This window comes from Pogona vitticeps, chromosome 2 (genome assembly GCF_051106095.1).
Source record: "Pogona vitticeps strain Pit_001003342236 chromosome 2, PviZW2.1, whole genome shotgun sequence".
Taxonomy (NCBI): Eukaryota; Metazoa; Chordata; class Lepidosauria; order Squamata; family Agamidae; genus Pogona; species Pogona vitticeps.
This window is the reverse complement of record NC_135784.1, coordinates 113,044,259-113,062,900: the sequence shown is the minus strand read 5'-3', so window position 1 is coordinate 113,062,900 and position 18,642 is coordinate 113,044,259. Positions and strand designations below refer to the sequence as shown.

Sequence of the window (18,642 nt, the reverse complement as noted above, 5' to 3'; positions counted from 1 at the left end):
TGCAGTGTCTAATATTCCAGTCTATCAGACACCAGTACATTAACCTTTAAAGTTTTTTTAAAAAGAATGGTGAAGTGTCTTTTGATTTTAAAGGCTAACTAGTTTTAATTGGCAGAAACCTTAATAGTCTGTAGATCCATTTAAACAGATGCAGTTTTAAAGAATGAGATTTGTATCGGAAGATCTAGTTTGTCTTTTTTTTAAAAAGCTTCCTGTAGGAATGGAGCCATTGCAATTTCTGTATTTATAATTCTGTAAAGAGGAGAAAATAGCCTATTTTAAGGTGCTTTGAGCCTTTTCCAGGAAAAGATATGTAAGAAATATAGTAAGCCTAAACAGTCCCAATTGTTTTCTGAAATTGTCTCTTAGTGCTTAAATGAAGAAGAAAGTATCAGTAATACCCTACTCTAGCAGAAGTTAGAAATAATAGACTTTCAACTATATAATTTAATGTGCATCTTTGGAAAAAAATTAACAAATCACATATGAGCAAGGCAGTCAAGTCATGGCATATTTGAAATTTAAGATGGTAAAATATGAACATTCAGAGCATTATCCAAGAGCAGTGAAAAGTTACTGACTGTCTTTTTATTTGAATCTACTATTCATTCAGTGCTTTCATGGCTATTTCTAGTCATCTATTTGTGATGAATGATTAGGTAGTTTCCACTCACAGCATAAACATATCTGGTTTTTTGTTTGATTATTTTTGTTTTGACCTTTTGATTCTGCCCTTCTTATTCTTGGTTCTGTACTTGTCAGTCCAAGATACTTAGGCATCAGTAAGTTTAAAAAGGCAACTATTTTGAATCTGTTTTTTTTTAAGAAGAAAAACCAAATTGCATTTGTACTAGTATATTTGTCAGGTGTTATCGTTTTTTTAAAAACAGACCTGTTTTTGTTTGATTTATGACCTATATGATGATATTTATCATAGTCTCACAAAAATGTGGAATTATAGTTAGGTGGGGCGTCACCCTGGCTTTTTTACTTGATTAGGCAGCCCATTTGTCAAATTACACTCATACTGTAGGAAAATGTTAAAGTTTACTGTCATTTAATGTATTTAAACATTCTTAAGTCTCCTTAATGGGTGTGATTGAAGAATGTTTGCATATTTTATGCTTGAACCAGTTTTGTGCTTTCCTTGTCTTTAATTACAGTCATACTTTGCATTTTTAGATCTTAAGTTCCTAATGAATCTGTACTTGAAATACATGGGTATACTTTCTGTATGTTGCATGGAAACTTTAACCTGCTTCATTTTTTCCCCCCAAAAGTTATTCCTTATTGACTTTGGGTTGGCCAAAAAGTACCGGGACAACAGGACAAGGCAACACATACCATATAGAGAAGACAAAAATCTCACTGGTACAGCCAGATACGCTAGCATTAATGCTCACCTTGGCATTGAACAGAGGTAGGTGTCCATTCACTTGACATAATACTAGACATAGTAAATATCTGAGACCTTGTTCCTATAATGGTAGTTGTTCAGATGGAAATTCCCCTTCCCAACAATTTCAGTGAACTTGGATATGAATTTTTAAAGATAAGTTGAAAAATATAAATATAATAGACAAATCAAAAATACAGTGGTGCCTCGCTTAGCGATCGCTCCGTTGAGCGACGAAATCACTTAGCGATGGAGTTTAAGCGATCCCAAAAGTGATTGCTTAGCGATGGTCCCTATGGGGAAAATTCGCTTTGCAATGATTGCAGGGAAGCAATCATCGCAAAGCCCCCATTTTTGGCCAGCTGATCGGCGGTTTCAAAATGGCCGCCGGGTAAACAAAATGGCCACCTGCTGTGTGTCCTCGCTTTAGAGGCACCGAAAATGGCCGCCCCTATGGAGGATCTTCACTTTAAGGTTAGTTGTGAAGCCCATAGGAATGCATTAATGGCGTTTTAATGCGTTTCTATGGGCTTTTTAATTCCGTTTAGCGATGAAATCGCTTAGCAACGTTTTTTCCTGCACGGATTAACGTTGCTAAGCGAGGCACCACTGTACACACTTTGCAAGTAAAAAATGAATTTCCTCCTGCCCTGGTGGCTCATGGAAGAGATTCTACATTCTATTCACCTTGATATAATAGTGGATAAAATAATATTGGTTAGTTACACTGGCATAAGTGAAATGGCAGCAGTTGCAGTTAGTTAAGAAGTTGCTGCTTGTATCTCTCATCATACACTAACTCATGACTGGCATGCAGAGGAGTACAAGTGGTGATTCGTTAGCCGTAATTTGGCGCTGCACTTAAGATAATGTAATTTACCAGTCGGATTCTAGCCATTGTGTTGCTAGTTTATTGGGTTTGTGTGTTTGCCTATGTCTGTTAAATCTTCATTGAAGGATTATTTGAATGGGGAAAACGTTTCTTCATTCAATAGTACTTTGTATAAAGCCAGTCGTGTTCTTCAAATCCCATAATTAGTTTCAGCATTCTTTCTAGAAGGATGGCTGAGTAATGCCCTTTAAAGCTTAGCAGATCTCCATGAATCATCAACAGTAATGAACTTTGCTCACAACCTAAATCTTATGTCAGTGCTGTGGTTGATCTTTGCTGGAATCAATTGTGAAAGGACCCAGATGGATAAATGTGTATCTCATTCCTCCTTTACTTAAAATGATGTGAGACTAGATCATCACGTACTTGTTACTTTACTGTGCTGAGTTAATTACTTTCTTGTAATCCTTGAGTATATTAAAATTCAAGCATATTGCAAAATCTGTTCTGAAAAAATGACTCAGACCTTGAGACCTCAAATGTTAGTGTGCGTTTTAAGCATATTCTTATAAAACTGCCTCTTTTCCCACAGTCGTCGTGATGATATGGAGTCACTAGGGTATGTGTTGATGTACTTCAACAGAACTAGCCTACCGTGGCAAGGTTTAAAGGTATGTCTTGAAAATTTACCAAATGTTTCTAATCTGTTTCAAGAGTTGTAGAGGGTTCTACAGGGCACTGTGCTGTACACCTGTCACTTTCCATTTGCCCCAATACCAATATATAATCTACATGATTTAGATGAATACAGCTACTTTCAGAAATAAGCTTTGCATTGAAAATAAAAAACCAGGGTGTTTTCTATATTTGGGTATATATAGATATTAAGTGTTAAGGTATGGTTACATTAGGATTTCATAGAGGTATATATGTCCAAAGCAGTATAAAAAGTAAAATGAAAAGTATCCAAAGATTGTAGTCATGTTAGTCTAATTGAGATGTTGGTGAAATAAAAGTAAAGAAAAATCCCAAAGAAGCAAAATATTGTAGCACTTAAAAGGCTAGCAATTTTGTTTCATTGTGAGCTTCCTTGCTGTATCTGAGAAAGTGGACCTTAATCCACCAAAGAACGCACTGAATTAAATTGTTAGTCTTTGTGGTAAAAATGTGTTGGATGATGTCAGTTAGGTCTCTCACAAGGTGGATGATGCAGTCACAGTTGTGGCAGTTTATGTTGGAAATGTTAGTTTTTCAGATACAGACTAAGACAACAACGTTTCAAGAGATATACCAGAAAATTATTGTATTTAGTTATATGATTTAATGGGCAAAATTATCAGATGTCTGCTACGTAAGATAACCATATACTGTAATGAAAAGGCTTTTGGGCGCAGTAGATGGCATTCAACTGTATTCAAAAATTTAATACCAGACTGATTTTTGTTCAGTTAGCAAAACCTAATATGAAGCTTTTGTTTTCAAAGCTCTGTCTGTAATATTGTAAGAATCTTAGTGTAATCTGAAATTGATTTCTGTGTTCTTCAGGCTGCAACAAAGAAGCAGAAATATGAAAAGATTAGTGAAAAGAAGATGTCTACTCCTGTTGAAGTTTTGTGTAAGGTAAGATTATGAAAACTGATTTTAAAAATGAAATGTTTTGGAAAACAACTGTTTCTTTAATATAGTAGCCAGTACATCTTAAGTGCAAAGATATAGAGGAAAATAATAGGAAGAGAAAAACCAGAGATCTGTTCAAGAAAATTGGAGATATTAAAGGAACATTTTGTGCAAAGATGGACATGATAAAGGACAAAAATGATAGGGACCTCACAGAAGCAGAAGACATCAAGAAGAGGTGGCCAGAATACACAGAGGAATTATGCCAGAATGATCTGGATGTCCCGGACAACCTAGATAGTGTGGTTGCTGACCTTGAGCCAGGCATCCCGGAGAGGGAAGTCAAGTGGGCCTTGGAAAGCATGGCTAACAACAAGGCCAGTGGAGGTGATGGCATTCCAGTTGAACTATTTAGCATCTTAAAAGATGACGCTGTTAAAAGTGCTACACTCAATATCCCAGCAAGTTTGGAAAAGTCAGCAGTGGCCAGAGGACGGGAAAAGATCAGTCTACATCCCAATCCCCAAGAAGGGCAGTGCCAAAGAATGCTCTAACTACTGTACAATTGCACTCATTTCACACACTAGCAAGGTTATGCTCAAAATCCTCTAAGGTAGGCTTCAGCAGTATATGGACCGAGAACTCCCAAAAGTACAAGATGGATTTCGAAGGGGCAGAGGAACTAGAAACCAAGTTTCTAAAATGCGCTGGATTATGGAGAAAGCCAGAGAGTTCCAGAAAAACATTTACTTGTGCTCCATTGACTATGCAAAAGCCTTTGACTGTGTGGACCACAGCAAACTATGGCAAGTTCTTAAAGAAATGGGAGCGCCTGACCACCTTATCTGTCTCCTGAGAAACCTGTACATGAGACAGGAAGCAAGAGTTAGAACTGGATATGGAACAACTGATTGGTTCAACATTGGGAAAGGAGTACAACAAAGCTGTATATTGTCTCCCTGCTTATTTAACTTATATGCAGAATACATCATGCGAAAGGCCGGACTAGAGGAATCCCAAGATTGCCGGAAGAAATATCAACAACCTCCGATATACAAATGATACCACTCTGATGGCAGAAAGTGAGGAGGAATTAAGGAACCTCTTAATGAGGGTGAAAGAGGAGAGTGCAAAAAATGGTCTGAAGCTCAACATCAAAAAAAAACTAAAAACTAAGATAATGGCCACTGGTGCCATCACCTCCTGGCAAATCGAAGGGGAAGTTATGGAGGCAGTGACAGATTTTACTTCCTTGGGCTGCATGATCACTGCAGATGAGGACAGGAGCCACAAAGTTAAAAGACGCCTGCTTCTTGGAAGGAAAGCAATGTCAAACCTAGACAAACCTGGACTGCAAAGAGAACAAACCTATCCATTTTGCAGGAAATCAACCTTGAGTGCTCACTGGAAGGACAGATCCTGAAGCTGAGGTTCCAATACTTTGGCCATTTCATGAGAAGAAAAGACTCCCTGGAAAAGACCCTGATGTTAGGAAAGTGTGAAGGCAGGAGAAGGGGACGACAGATGATGATGGACAGTGTCATTGAAACTACCAACATGAATTTGACTGGGAGGCAGTGGAAGACAGGAGGGCCTGGCGTGCTCTGGTCCAGGGGTCACAAAGAGTTGGACACGACTTAATGACCAAACAACAAGAACACCTTAAGTGATATGTAAATTCATTACGAATGTTACACTAGGTGTTTCATTCCGTGTTAATGACGTTTCTTTATTAGTGGTGATTAGATTGACCTGCAATAATTTTTGTGTATGTGTGATCTAAGTGTTGAAGGTTTATTAGAGATGCCATGTGTAAATTATGGTTTGACTACTTTTCTTCATAGGGATTTCCTGCAGAATTTGCAATGTACCTGAACTACTGCCGTGGCCTGCGCTTTGAGGAGGCTCCTGATTATATGTATCTGAGGCAGTTATTCCGTATTCTCTTCAGGTCAGTCTTCTGGGGAAAGAGAATTTGCACAAAATGTAAACATTTTAGATACTAGCAACCACTAAAATTTCAAAATACCAGGAAGTGGTTAGGAAAGATTTTAAACAGTAATTTACATAAAAACTTTTCTTGTGAGATCCCTACAAAGCCCAGTCAGCATGATCTTTAAATCTATTGCAATATCTCTAGTACCCTTCTCCCCCCCACCCCACCCCCCGAGTCCACAGCAGTACCACAGATCTGGTTTGGACTGTTTCTCTCCGCTTCCTTGCTGTTTTTTTATGGCATGGGTCAAGATGAAGTGAGTTCACCCTTCTGCTTCTTGGCAGAAACAACTTCAGTAGGTGAAGTGCTGAACATGAGTCATACTTTCCTTTATCTGGATGAAGATGTTTATAGCACCCAAGTTACGAAATAATCCTGAAGCAAGTATTTCACAATTTACAATTTTCACAGAGGAACTCGGAATAGATTTTTGTTTAAAACTCTTAGTAAAGACCAAAGCTAATTTTTGAGAAATAGAAAACCAACTTCAAGCTACTTCACTTAGCTTAATTTTCAAGAGGGGGAGTTGAGCAACATTTGGTTGCCATAAAATGCTGTTGTTGATATTCCACTGTCTGTCTAATCATTTATGTAGGTAAGGACAATTCTGAGAAATATTTGTGAAATGGCTGAATAAGCTAAATGAGTTATAGGAATCCAAACAGACAAATTAGAAGTAAATCCATTCTGATAGGGTAATAGAGTACTTTTGAATCTGAAGCTTTTTAATTCTATAAGATTCAACCTGGTATGTATTTTTAACTTGTGTCTTACTTGCTTAGCGAGCTGTTTGTCAACCTTCATATTTGCAGATTTAAATTGTTCAGAATTAATGAGAGCTTTAGTGCTGACTAAGTTAATAGAAAATGATCAGGATCCTAAGACCAGATACGGTGGACTGCAGGCTTCCAAGAGGTTTTCCAGCACCCCTGAAAGCTGCTTCTGATTGCCTTTTTTTTCATGAGGTTGGGATTGGGTGGAGAAGAGAAAGTAATGTGTGAAGATCAGTGTCCGACTCCCCCTGTACCCATGATCTTTGATCTTGGTTGGTGTTTCTCCTGTAAATACCTGCCTTGTGGCTTTTAGGTTTCCTCAAAATAGATTTTAATTATTAATCCCCAATTCTATTTAATCTTCAGAGTGTTTTGTAAACCACAGTTAGTTTTAGCTGCAGTAAAATTGGGCTTGATGGAGAGCACTGATGTATATAACATTGAAATGAATAGTGTGATTATGTGTTGTTGTTTTTTTCATTCTCCCCAGGACCCTGAATCACCAATATGACTACACATTTGACTGGACAATGTTAAAGCAGAAAGCAGCACAGCAAGCAGCCTCTTCCAGTGGGCAGGGGCAGCAAGCCCAAACCCCCACAGGCAAGCAAACTGACAAATCCAAGAGTAACATGAAAGGTTAGTAGCCAAGAACCAAGTGACGTTACAGTCCAAAAATAATAAACACTAATTTGGATAATGTCTTGTGAAGTTAAGTGTTAGATCAAGGAGGTCATTAAAAACATACATTTGGCTATTTAGTATTAAAGAAAATGGACGTCCTTGGAAAATTTGACTACTAACTTTAAACCAAGTGTCCTTGTTTTTCATATCATTTCTTTGGGGATGTTGGGTCATTTAACCACTGCATTTTCTGCTCCGCATTAACCCCTCTTCGAAAAAACTGTCTTGGTGATGGGAACATAAGTAATATGATCCAAATCCTAGACCTAACACTTTAAGGGGACACTCTTCTGTTGACTTTTCTATTGGGCCAGTCTATAGAGGCTTTGGTATGAGTGTCCTTACTCTTAACCATTTCAAGTGAGGATGGAAAGCTAGGCATGATCTTGTTTGAAGTTCTGCCTAAAGTACTTGTCTGATGAATTTTTATTCTTTGTCATCAGCAGTGTCAATTTTCCATCTTCAATTATAAATCCTGGGATAAAATTATAAAATGGTATGCTTTTGTTGTCTAGAAAATATGTGATCTCAAATAAAACAACTTTTGATAACCGATATATACCTCTTAAACCTGATTCTCTGGTTAAATACTTGCGTTAAAGACGCAAGTGTGAAGAACAAGCCATAGGAATGTCTGTCTTGTGAAACCAAACTTTACAGAAAGTAGCTATATATTTTACCTTAGGTATGTTGTCAGCCTGGCTTATTCTCCATAGAGGAGCCTGCTTTACCATTTCCTAGAATGGTGCTATCAAGATCACAGCTGTTCAGGGAGATGTTGAGAGTGAATAAGAGCTGAAATAGCTGGGGAGAGACCTTTAGAAAGTTGTATAGTTAAGTGGATCAGATGCCACATCTACAGAATGGAGTTTAAATAGGATGTTACACAAGGAGAAAGGAGTTGAGCAAATAAGGAGGCTGCCAGAGAAGAAGCAGATAAGTCCTGTGTAGACTGCGCAGAACGGTCCCTAGGCAGAGGAAGAGTATTTTTGGAACAAATTGTCCTTGGCATGCAGCTAGAGAGAAATAGCAAAAAAAAGTGGTGTATACCTTCTCCAGAACTAAGAGGTTTGTATTATGAGACGCTGAAGGAAATATAAAAGTACAGTAGATAGGTTTTTTAATAATCATTTTTCTCTTTTGATCATTAATGTTTTTTAAAGCTCTATGTGCTGGTAGTTTTATTTTGAAATATGATATGCTCAAAGATGGAGTAGAAAATACAAATTTTAATTTTATACAGTGGTACCTCGACTTAAGAACATAATCCGTATTGGGACTGCGTTCTTAAGTCGAAGCACAATTTCCCATAGAAATGCATTGAAAACCAATTAATCTGTATCTATTTTTCGTTCTTAAGTCGAGGCGCTGTTCTTAAGTCGAAAAAGCTGGTTAATCAGTATCTGCCACTAGGGGGTGATTGTTTTCTTCTTTTGACCTAAGGTGAATTTAGGTCAAAAAAGGGGCAGGATTTTTTGTTGTTGTTGTTGTTTTGTTTTTTGTTCTTAAGTTGACGCTCCGTTCTCAAGTCGAAGCAACTTTTTGTGAACGGAGCTGTTCTTAACTCGAACCGTTCATATGTAAGGACGTTCTCAAGTCAAGGTACCACTGTACTATGAGAGAACATTTTCATGTCCATATGATATTTTAATGAAGTTTTGTAAGGAGGATCCAACACCAACAGTCCCTTTGATTTGGGCCATAATTTTATGGGGTTCCATAGGCTTCTGTGGTGCTGGAGGAGACTCTTGAGAGTCCCCTGGACTGCAAGGAGAACAAACCTATCCATTCTAAAGGAAATCAACCCTGAGTGCTCACTGGAAGGACAGATCCTGAAGCTGAGGCTCCAGTACTTTGGCCGTCTCATGAAAAGAGAAGACTCCCTGGAAAAGACGCTGAAGTTAGGAAAGTGTGAAGGCAGGAGGAGAAGGGGACGACAGAGGATGAGATGGTTGGACAGTGTCACTGAAGCTACCAACATGAATTTGACCCAACTCCAGGAGGCAGTGGAAGACAGGAGGTCCTGGTGTGCTCTGGTCCATAGGGTCACAAAGAGTCGAACATGACTAAACTACTAAACAACAACATAGGCTTCTGTATAGATTCATTAGGTTACTTTTTGTGTCTTACCACATAACCTGGTCTTGTATTCAATCTAGAAGAGAGGTATGTGATCTCAACAGGGCCAAAGAATAGTTTTCAAATTTGCTAGCAGGCTGAGGGCCATCTTCCCAAGCGGAAGATGCTAGCGGGGAAGGTGTGGTGAAAGAGCCCAATTCTAATGGATTTTTTAAAAAGTTTTACAGATTTTTAATTAAAACTAAGTTTAAAAAATAAAATAAAATTTGGGCATGCAGGATGGTGAGTTCTTGGAACATGACAAAAATGCCCCTCTCCATGCCCCCATATGGCAAACGGGAACTTTTATGAGCAAGTTTCAATTTAAAAAAAAACAACCTAGTTCGTATCAACCAACTGTTGCCCACCTATATAATAAGATACCATCAGAATATTATCAAGCTGGGTTTATTTCTCCAAATGTACTTGCTTGTTAATAGCATATGGATATGAGAAGTAAGAGATATGGCTAGCCCTTTCTATCTTATAGTTGTTCCATTTTTGGAGTTCTTCTCAACTTGATAAGATTGAAATTCTTGAAAGCCCAATTTAAATCTCTAGGCTCTCAGTAGTTTTATTGGGTAATGCTTATTCCTTTAGTGTAGCAACCAGTGTTGTCCCTCTGCAACTTTGTGTAGACTAAAACAAGCCCTTACCTTAATGGATAAAATACTGTTGGAGGTGAGGTTGATCTGGGCATAGAGAAGAAACTTGCAGATAAGGAGAGGGGACAAGTAATAGGAAGAAAACTGAGATGATCTGGGCAGAGCATCTTTGAAATTTTGAGATCTTTTGAATGTAGTTTCCATTGTTTTTGACATCTATTGTGCCATTCCCTGCACTAGAAGAAAAGAATCTGAATGGCAACAGGCCTTAAGAATGAATATTTTAATTAAGTAGAAGTACTTTCAGTAGGAGATGCACATGTGCCAAAGAAACATAATACCTGGTTGCATGGATGAAACATTTTGGGAAGTATTACTTTAAAGAAAGGCAAATTTAGTTTAAGTCATGGTTTAAAACAAATAAAATAATACTGAAAGGCATTCAGTCATTTTCCTCTCAAAAGTGCATTTTTGGTTGCTATAACTTTAATGCATATTTTTCATAACTCAGAGATGTAAGTTCCATGCTTAGAAAGCCCATTCAATATGTTCTTCGTAGTGGTCTCTGCGAATGCACACAATTGGGTTAATCCTGCGCCTGCGTAGGATTAACCCAATTGTGTGAATTCACAGAGTACCACTAGAAGAACCAAAGTTACAGGTAAGTAACCTAATTTTTTTTTAAAAAAATAGCAGTTTACCTTGACAAAATTTCATACTGAATTGCTTGACAGAAATGTCTATAGAGATTTGTTGCAGCAGTTTGTACATAAACATTACACTGTTTTTCTAACAGTGAAACAGGATTTTAGCTTGTGTTGTGGATGTTTGTTTCTTTAACAAAAAACATTGGGTTTTTTTGAAAATGTTCTTATAAGTTCTGACATTTTAAAATCAAGTATATTGTAACTATTTTTTTAAAAAAAATTAAACCAGTACAGCATGAAAAACACAACATTTGGCTTATTCGGCCAATACAGTAGCCTTTTCATTGTCTGCTTCTAATCTGGAAAGAAAAACAAGATTTCTCAGTTTAGAAAGAACTAGTCCGTGTGAGCAAAACACTTTTTCTACATAGAAGAAGCGCTGGATTATCACTTAAATATATTCGCGAAGGCTTTCACGGCTGGGATCTAATGGTCGTTGAGGGTTTTTCGGACTCTTTGGCCGTGTTCTGAAGGTTGTTCTTCCTAACATTTCGCCAGTCTCTGTGGCCGGCATCTTCAGAGGACAGCACTCTGCTCTGGTGTAGTTGGCTTGGGAGTGCACATAAGTGACTTAGACCAGTTCACTGGTATAATTTTCTTTAAAACATCATAAGCAAACATATTTTGAATGGTTGACCCTTAAACAAATAAATAAATTTATGTATTTATTTATTTTATTTTATTATAAATCATTAATAGACAATATTTAAAGCTAAAAACATTGAATATAGAAATACCCTGTTTCCCTGAAAATAAGACCTAACCTGAAAATAAGCCCTAGTATGATTTTTCAGGATGCTCATAATATAAGCCCTACTCCAAAAATAAACCCCAGTTAAGTGAAACCCCACCCTCCACCATTGTACAGCATTTTTGGAATGCAAAAATTAAAAGACCGTGTCTTATTTTGAGGGAAACACAGTACTAAAAAGGATCATACACCACACTAAAAGACAGTAAATAAAAACTACACCAAAAATACATCCAAAGCAGTAAGATACATTTATAAACCGCACTCATGCAGTCAGTCACTCAGGGAAAGCTTGCCTGAAGATAAAGATAAAGGACAGCAAGGATGGAGCCAGCCTGGCTACCTGTGGGAGGGAGTTCCAAAGTCTGGGAGCAGCAACAGAAAAGACCCTCTCCTGTATTTCTACTAAACACACTTGTGACAGTGGTGGAACTGAGAAAAAGGCCTCTCCTGATTATCTTAATACCCGAGCAGGCTCTTAAAGGGAGACACCTTTATTGTAGCCAGTTCCTCTTTTTCAGAAATTAAGGACTGGCTCTGAAACTTGAGAATATTTGCAAACACACACACCCCAACAAAAACGAGGGTATGTTTGTTCCCCACCCCGTGTGCGTGCATGTGTGTAAAAGTCTATCATTCTGTTTATCTTTGTAACATCTCAGTTCCTCGCAAAATGGAACTCCTTTAATAGTAAAAATATTAATTTTGTGCACTTTGTTCAAGGCTGTGAAATAAGCTTTGGTATAGTAAATAAGTGTTCCACATTTTTCTTAAAGCCATATTAAGAACTTTTTATGTAATGCTGTCACTTATTTTTTCACAAGCTTTTTTAAAATCAGATCTGGCCTGTATTTGATACTGCTCACAGCAGTCTGTTAGAGTTCCATTGCACATGCCGCGAGTCAGTTAACTTTGCTCCTCTCACTTTTGTTCAGAGCTGCTGCTGCAAATTAGTTATTCCAGAAGACCTTTGTAATTTCAATATAAGTCTTGGTTCCTGGATCACTGATGTGTTTGGCTGAGAGATATGTTGGATGAGTATACAGCCATGTGTTGGGGATTCTCTTTACTTCTTCTGGAGTAATTCCCATCTTGGTTGCATTTGTAACATCTGTGACCAAGCAACATACCACACATTTAGTTTTTTCTCTCCCATACTTTGTTATATTTTCTCTACTTGGTTGTAAGTATTCAGCTGTTACACAAGTACATACAGAGGGGAATAATTGTGGACATTGCTCCAATCATCAAGATTCAGGCTACAAATGTTTCCTCCAAACTACTTGTATATTGTCCAGTTAAACATTGTTCAGCAAATTTCCTGTGATATCTGCTCTGGAGCTTGATGGTCCAGATGACTAACCCATATTTAATAAAATGTGTGTTTTCAGTGGTTTGAATAAGAGTTTATTGCATGTACAACAGCCATTTTAGTGCATGTATTGATGTACATGCAACAAACTCACATATTCAAATAGCTAAAACACATTTTTTTTAAACATGGTTTTTACACTGCATTGTTCTAAATTTCTGATTCTTATCTCCAACTTGTTATGGTTTCTGAATGATGGGGATTTTTTAAAAAAAAGTTCAGGTGATGTAGAAGCTTCTATGGCGCAACATTGGTGATACTGAAACACTATCCCTGTGTTCAGGAGGTAACACTGAAACGTTAGAAAAACACTAATGGTAAAGAGTCATCAGAATCCTGCATGTTGAGAATGGGTCCAAATGAACAAAATAAAGCAGTACAAAAATGAGAAATAACTATATTGAGCATAGCATGTGTTTATACTCATTAATTGAAGGTGATATTGTAAGGCAGTTGTCAGGTTTTCCTTTGCTATGTGAAGCCTGGCATCCTTTTTGCTGCTGGCAACATGGGCATAATATTGTGCAGCAATCTTGGGCTATTTCCTGACTTTTTGAATTGGTGAGTACAGAAGCACAATATTTCACATTCATAATCCGGAGGGTTTTTTAATGAATTGAATTATTTTTTCTCTGGAGAAGAAAACCTATAATGGCAGCAGCCCATAAAAGAGACCCAGTAAGTTTTCTGCCTATGAATAGGACAGGCATGTGTGCAAATGCAAGCACTGCAGTATAGAAATGCAAGGCCTGGCTGCTTGAATGAAATAACGAGATGTTCTGTGATGAAGACAATAAAAGGAACATGTTTGAACAGGCAGGATCTTCAGGTTGATAAACATTTTGATTTCGTAATATTAAAGACTGCCTTGAACTGTCACATTGGGAAAAATATTACTGTATATTAATGTCATTTTGATATAATTGTTATAAAGAAACGATGAATTGAAACAAGCACAGATTCCCCTTTTTGGGCAGTGAATACTGTAAGTCAAGGCACCACTGTATATCACCCAAAAGAAAGAAAAAAGCCAACTACCCAGAAGATCACTATTGATAAGTTTGTAATAAAAACTGGCTGATTAGAAACAGTGATGACTGATGAAAAAATTTGCCCAATTTGTTTATGTAATAATTCTTTTCATCTGATTGAAAACCCACATTTCATTGGCATGGTTCAGTCACTTGAGACCAGGATACAGTCCACCCAGCAGAGCTTGCAGAAGGACAGCAAGGTGTTGCTGGAAAACTTCTGGATAAAATGTATGACAAAGAAATAGAGCAATGTGCAACAGCTTTAAAGAGTAAAATTGTTAACCTAAGTCTTCATGGGTAGAATCATGTGTACAATGACTCTGTTGTGTGTGCTTGTACAGTGGTGCCTCAACTTACGACCATAATCCATTCCAGAAGATGGTCATAAGTCGAAGCACCATTTCCCGTAGGAATGCATTGAAATGCAATTAATCCATTCCGGCCGAAGAAAAAAAATCACCGAAAAAAATCACTGCGAAACTGGTCAGAAACATGATTAATCCCTTCCAGCCGAAAAGGGGGGGGGGGGGCAAAAGCAATCAACCGTGCAAGACCCATTGCAAATACAAACAAGACAAAGCAAAAAAAGCAATCAAGTTTGGAAGACCTGATGCAAAGAAAACAAACCAAAAACCAATCAACTATGCATGACCCATTGCAAATGCTAACAAGACAAAGCAAAAGCAGATCATGCAAGATCAGAAATGGGGGAGGAACTAAAAAGCAAACAAACTCCCCAAGACCCATCGGAAATGGGGGGATCCAAAAGCAACGAAACCCCCCAAGACCCATCAGAAATGGGGCCCCCAAAAAACACAAATCCCACCAATACCCATCACAGAACAGAAATATAACCCTCCCCAGCCCAAAACCACACTGCATAAAAACCAGAATAATTTTTAAAAAGCAGAAAACACCTTACCTTACCAGGCAGTGTCCTCCAAGATTGCACACACTCTAACTGCTGGGGTGAAAGAGCTTCAACAAAGAAGCAGCCTTGTCGCCACCTACAGTTAGAAATTTGAATTTCCGCCTTTTTTTCCCCTGCCCTTTTTCTGTTCGTAACTTGAAGCTCCAGTCTCAAGTAGAAGCAAAATTTTGCGGCCAGAGCTGGTTGTCACTCGGAATGGTTGTAAGTAGAGGTGTTCGTAAGTCGAGGCACCACTGTATAACAGAAACAATTGTTGCAGAAACAATTGATATGGCAGGAAATGCACACTCTGCTGAATATTTAAAGGAAGTGGCAGTAAAAGCTGTAATAATATGTAAATAAAAATCCAGATGTCTAGTACGCATTTGGTCACAGACAATGCAAATGTATCCCATATGGAAGAGCAGGAAGAGAATACAAAGCTTAATAACACATGGTTGCAGTGCTCATTTGCTACACCTCCTAGCCAAAGACTTCAGTGTTCCAGAAATAGACTAATGTCATTGAAATTGCTAAATACTTCAGTAACAATCATTTTACAGCAGCTGCTCTGAAAAGGATATGTTGAACCATCCTAATGCTCCAACAAGATGTTAGATACAACTCTATAGTGGACTGCTTTGAGCAGTATATTAAGAACTGGCCTATTCTGATGAAAGTTTGTGGAAAAAATCAAGAGAAAATGGATGGTTGTTGTGGGTTTTTCGGGCTCTTTGGCCGTGTTCTGAATGTTGTTTTTCCTAATATTTTGCCAGTCTCTGTGGCCAGCATCTTCAGAGGACAGCACTCAGAAAATGGATGGCACTGTCATGGCTAAAATCTTCGACATTGCGTTTGAGAGAAATACTGATTATCCTGAAACCCATTTCTGAAACTTTAAATAAAATAGAGTAAAATAGCTGCTTTATTGTTGATGCTGCTGAAATTTGGAAGGAACTGAGTGAGCACTTAAAAACAGAACTATGCACTAACAAAATTAAATTGCAAGCATTAAAAAATGAATGGGGCAATCATTTCTTTAGCTCATTTTGTCACAAATATTCAGTACCAGATCAAACCTTAAATGCTGAAGAAGAGGACTTAGCTATGACCTGAGTATTCAACAATCATCCATTTGTAATGCCATCTATAAAAAACTTCAAAGCTAAGGTGGAACTATTCAAGAAATACAGTGGTGCCTCGCTTAACGATGTTAATTGGTTCCAAAAAAACCATCGCTATGGGAAAACATCGTTAAGCAAAACACGTTTTCCCATAGAGATGCATTGAAAACTGGTTAATCCGTTCCAATAGGCATGGATTGCCATCCTTAAGCGAAAAAACCCATAGAAAACATTGTTAAGCGATACAATGTTTCCTCCATTGGAATGCATTGAAGCCTATTCAATGCATTTCAATGGTTTTGTGATGTCCATTTTTGCAAATTTAAGTGTGTCTTAAAAGGTTCAAAAACTGTTTTAAATGCTTGGAATCGTTAGTGCACCTTCTAAAACGGGTGCATACTTAATTTGGCTTTGATCTGACTTTTCGTTAATTTTTGCTGAATTCTTTTCCCCCACCAACTTTCAACAGCTGTCAAAATTTGACAGCTCCATGCTTTCCTATGGGGGAGAAAAAATTCACAAGAAAATTAACGAAGACTCAGAACGAAGCCAAACTAAGTTTGCACAGGTTTTGCAAGGTGCTCTAACGAATCCAAGCATTTAAAACAGTTGCTGAGCCTTCGTTAATTTTTTGTGAATTTTTCCCTCCCCCATAGGAAACAATGGAGCCCAACTTTTGACAGCTCCATTGCTTCCTATGGGGGAGAAATAAATTCACAAAAAATTAACGAAGACTCAGAACAAAGCTGAACTAGGCTTGCACACGATTTAGAAGGTGCTCTAACGAACGTACACATTTAAAACAGTTGCTGACTTTTTGCTAATTTTTTGTGAATTTTTTCCTCCCCCATTGAAATGCATTGAGCCCAACTTTTGACAGCTGTCAAAAGTTGGTTTCAATACTTTCCTATGGGGGAGAAAAAAATTCACCAAAAATTAACGAAAAGTCAGATCAAAGCCAAATTAAGTTTGCACACGTTTTAGAAGGTGCACTAACGATTCCAAGCATTTAAAACATTTTTGAACATTTTAAGACACTTTTAAAATTGAAAAAACGGACATCGTTAAGCGAAACAGGGGACCTAAAAATGCGAAGCATGCGAAGCATGGTCCGAAAATCGCTAAGCAAAAATCACCCATAGGAAACATCGTTAAATGATGCATAGAATTCTTTTAAAAAAAACATTGTTAAGCGAAAACATCGCTAAACAAGGCAATCGTTAAGCGAGGTACCACTGTATATGTTTGCTGCTGATGTCTTAAAGTCACACCAGTGAACTGGTGAAAGTCACTTAAGCACTTGGATTTAGAGACTGTTGAATTAATGAATTCGTTTTTAACAGCAGTAGCTTCTGCTGGTATAGAAAGAATATTCTCTTCCTTTGGACTCATTCATTCTAAATTGAGAAATAATTTGGAATCTGATAAAGCAAAGAAGCTTGTCCCCCCCCCCCCCCACAAAGATTTAAACAAACAAGAAGATGAAGATGAGTGAAGTGCAGAAGACAGTATTTTGCGTTTTCCCACTAAATTTTTTGTTTAACCCCATCTGTTAAAAAACTTGGATGTTTAACCAAATACAAAATATATATGCTATATAATTTTGTTTCTGTTAAATAAAACAATTGTAAAGGTTATTGTTATTTTTAATAATAATTTTTCTCCTTCCAATAAGGTACAGCAGAAATGTTGTCCAAATACGGATGTTTAATTTATTAAACTGGTTGATAGTGATTTCATTATCACTGTCTCAGAATGATTTCATAATTGTGTTTCAGATGGTGGATAACCACATAATCATTAATATTCTGATATAACTGTAAAACTGAATTGAAAAGTTACTATTCAAAAAAATAAAACCTTCATTTGTGTTGTAAATATTTATAACAGCCAGCAGTAATGAGCCTTTATATAGAAGACCATTATTTAAATTGAGTTTTATTGTTGGACAATAGAATGTAAACCCTAAAACCGAAATGTTCATTCATTGGATGGATGGTCTTGTTATTATAATAGATTTTAAAAAGAGACATTTTGTGCAACTGGCCCTTTTGTGTTGGGTGTGTGTCACAATATGGTTATTAGTATAGTTCATTCATTATGGCCAGGCTTTAATTTTATCAAGTAAGAAATTCCTAAAATATTATTGACTAGAGTGTATGGGTGCATAAATAGAAAGTGAAAATCCAATGGAGAACAACTAGTTCGATTTGCTCAGCAAAACAACATCCACAGTAATTCAACAGTATATTCCTTATTTCAAAGCAGGATATAGGGTTGTTTTTCAGAATAGTGGATGGGAAGAGTTGCTAACATAAAGTATGAGTGAAAGTGATAAAGAATGTGGCATTGTTATATGCATTATTACATGCATAGCAAAAATAAAGGGTCTCTATTATGTAGAAACGTGAACAGGTTTGGGTCTCATTTAATGTCTCTCATTCAAATTTGTTATGAATCTCATTTGATCATCTTAGATTTTAATTAAAGTTTGTTTTAAGATGACACATATAGAAATAGACCTCATTCTATATAGTGAAGCTTCTAATTAATTGGGAATAGGATTATGTTGTTAAACAAGAAAGTGTGTCTTTGAGGATAGAAGGAAATTGTACAATGCTTGCCCAGCTTTCTTTCTTGCAAGGCAGCCTTTTCCGTCACTGTACCACTGTACATTTGGCATTTAAAGGCTATTTTTTGTACTAACATTCAGAAGAAAGTCA

General features: G+C 37.2%; 1 protein-coding gene across 5 annotated transcripts in view; it reads left to right on the top strand.

Annotated features, from left to right (window-relative positions):
- CSNK1A1 (casein kinase 1 alpha 1) overlaps window positions 1-18,642 on the top strand; it is a 68,157-nt gene that overhangs the window by 34,712 nt on the left and 14,803 nt on the right. For 2 of the 5 annotated variants that reach the window (XM_078385809.1, XM_020780467.3), the window contains 5 exons: window positions 1,281-1,420; window positions 2,821-2,899; window positions 3,774-3,848; window positions 5,690-5,796; window positions 7,105-7,217. In XM_078385809.1, the coding sequence (XP_078241935.1) occupies window positions 1,281-1,420; window positions 2,821-2,899; window positions 3,774-3,848; window positions 5,690-5,796; window positions 7,105-7,217 (514 nt within the window). Of the gene's footprint in view, window positions 1-1,280; window positions 1,421-2,820; window positions 2,900-3,773; window positions 3,849-5,689; window positions 5,797-7,104; window positions 7,259-18,642 lie in introns of those variants that run through there. The other 3 variants (XM_020780468.3, XM_020780464.3, XM_020780465.3) reach the window with 2 other exon arrangements.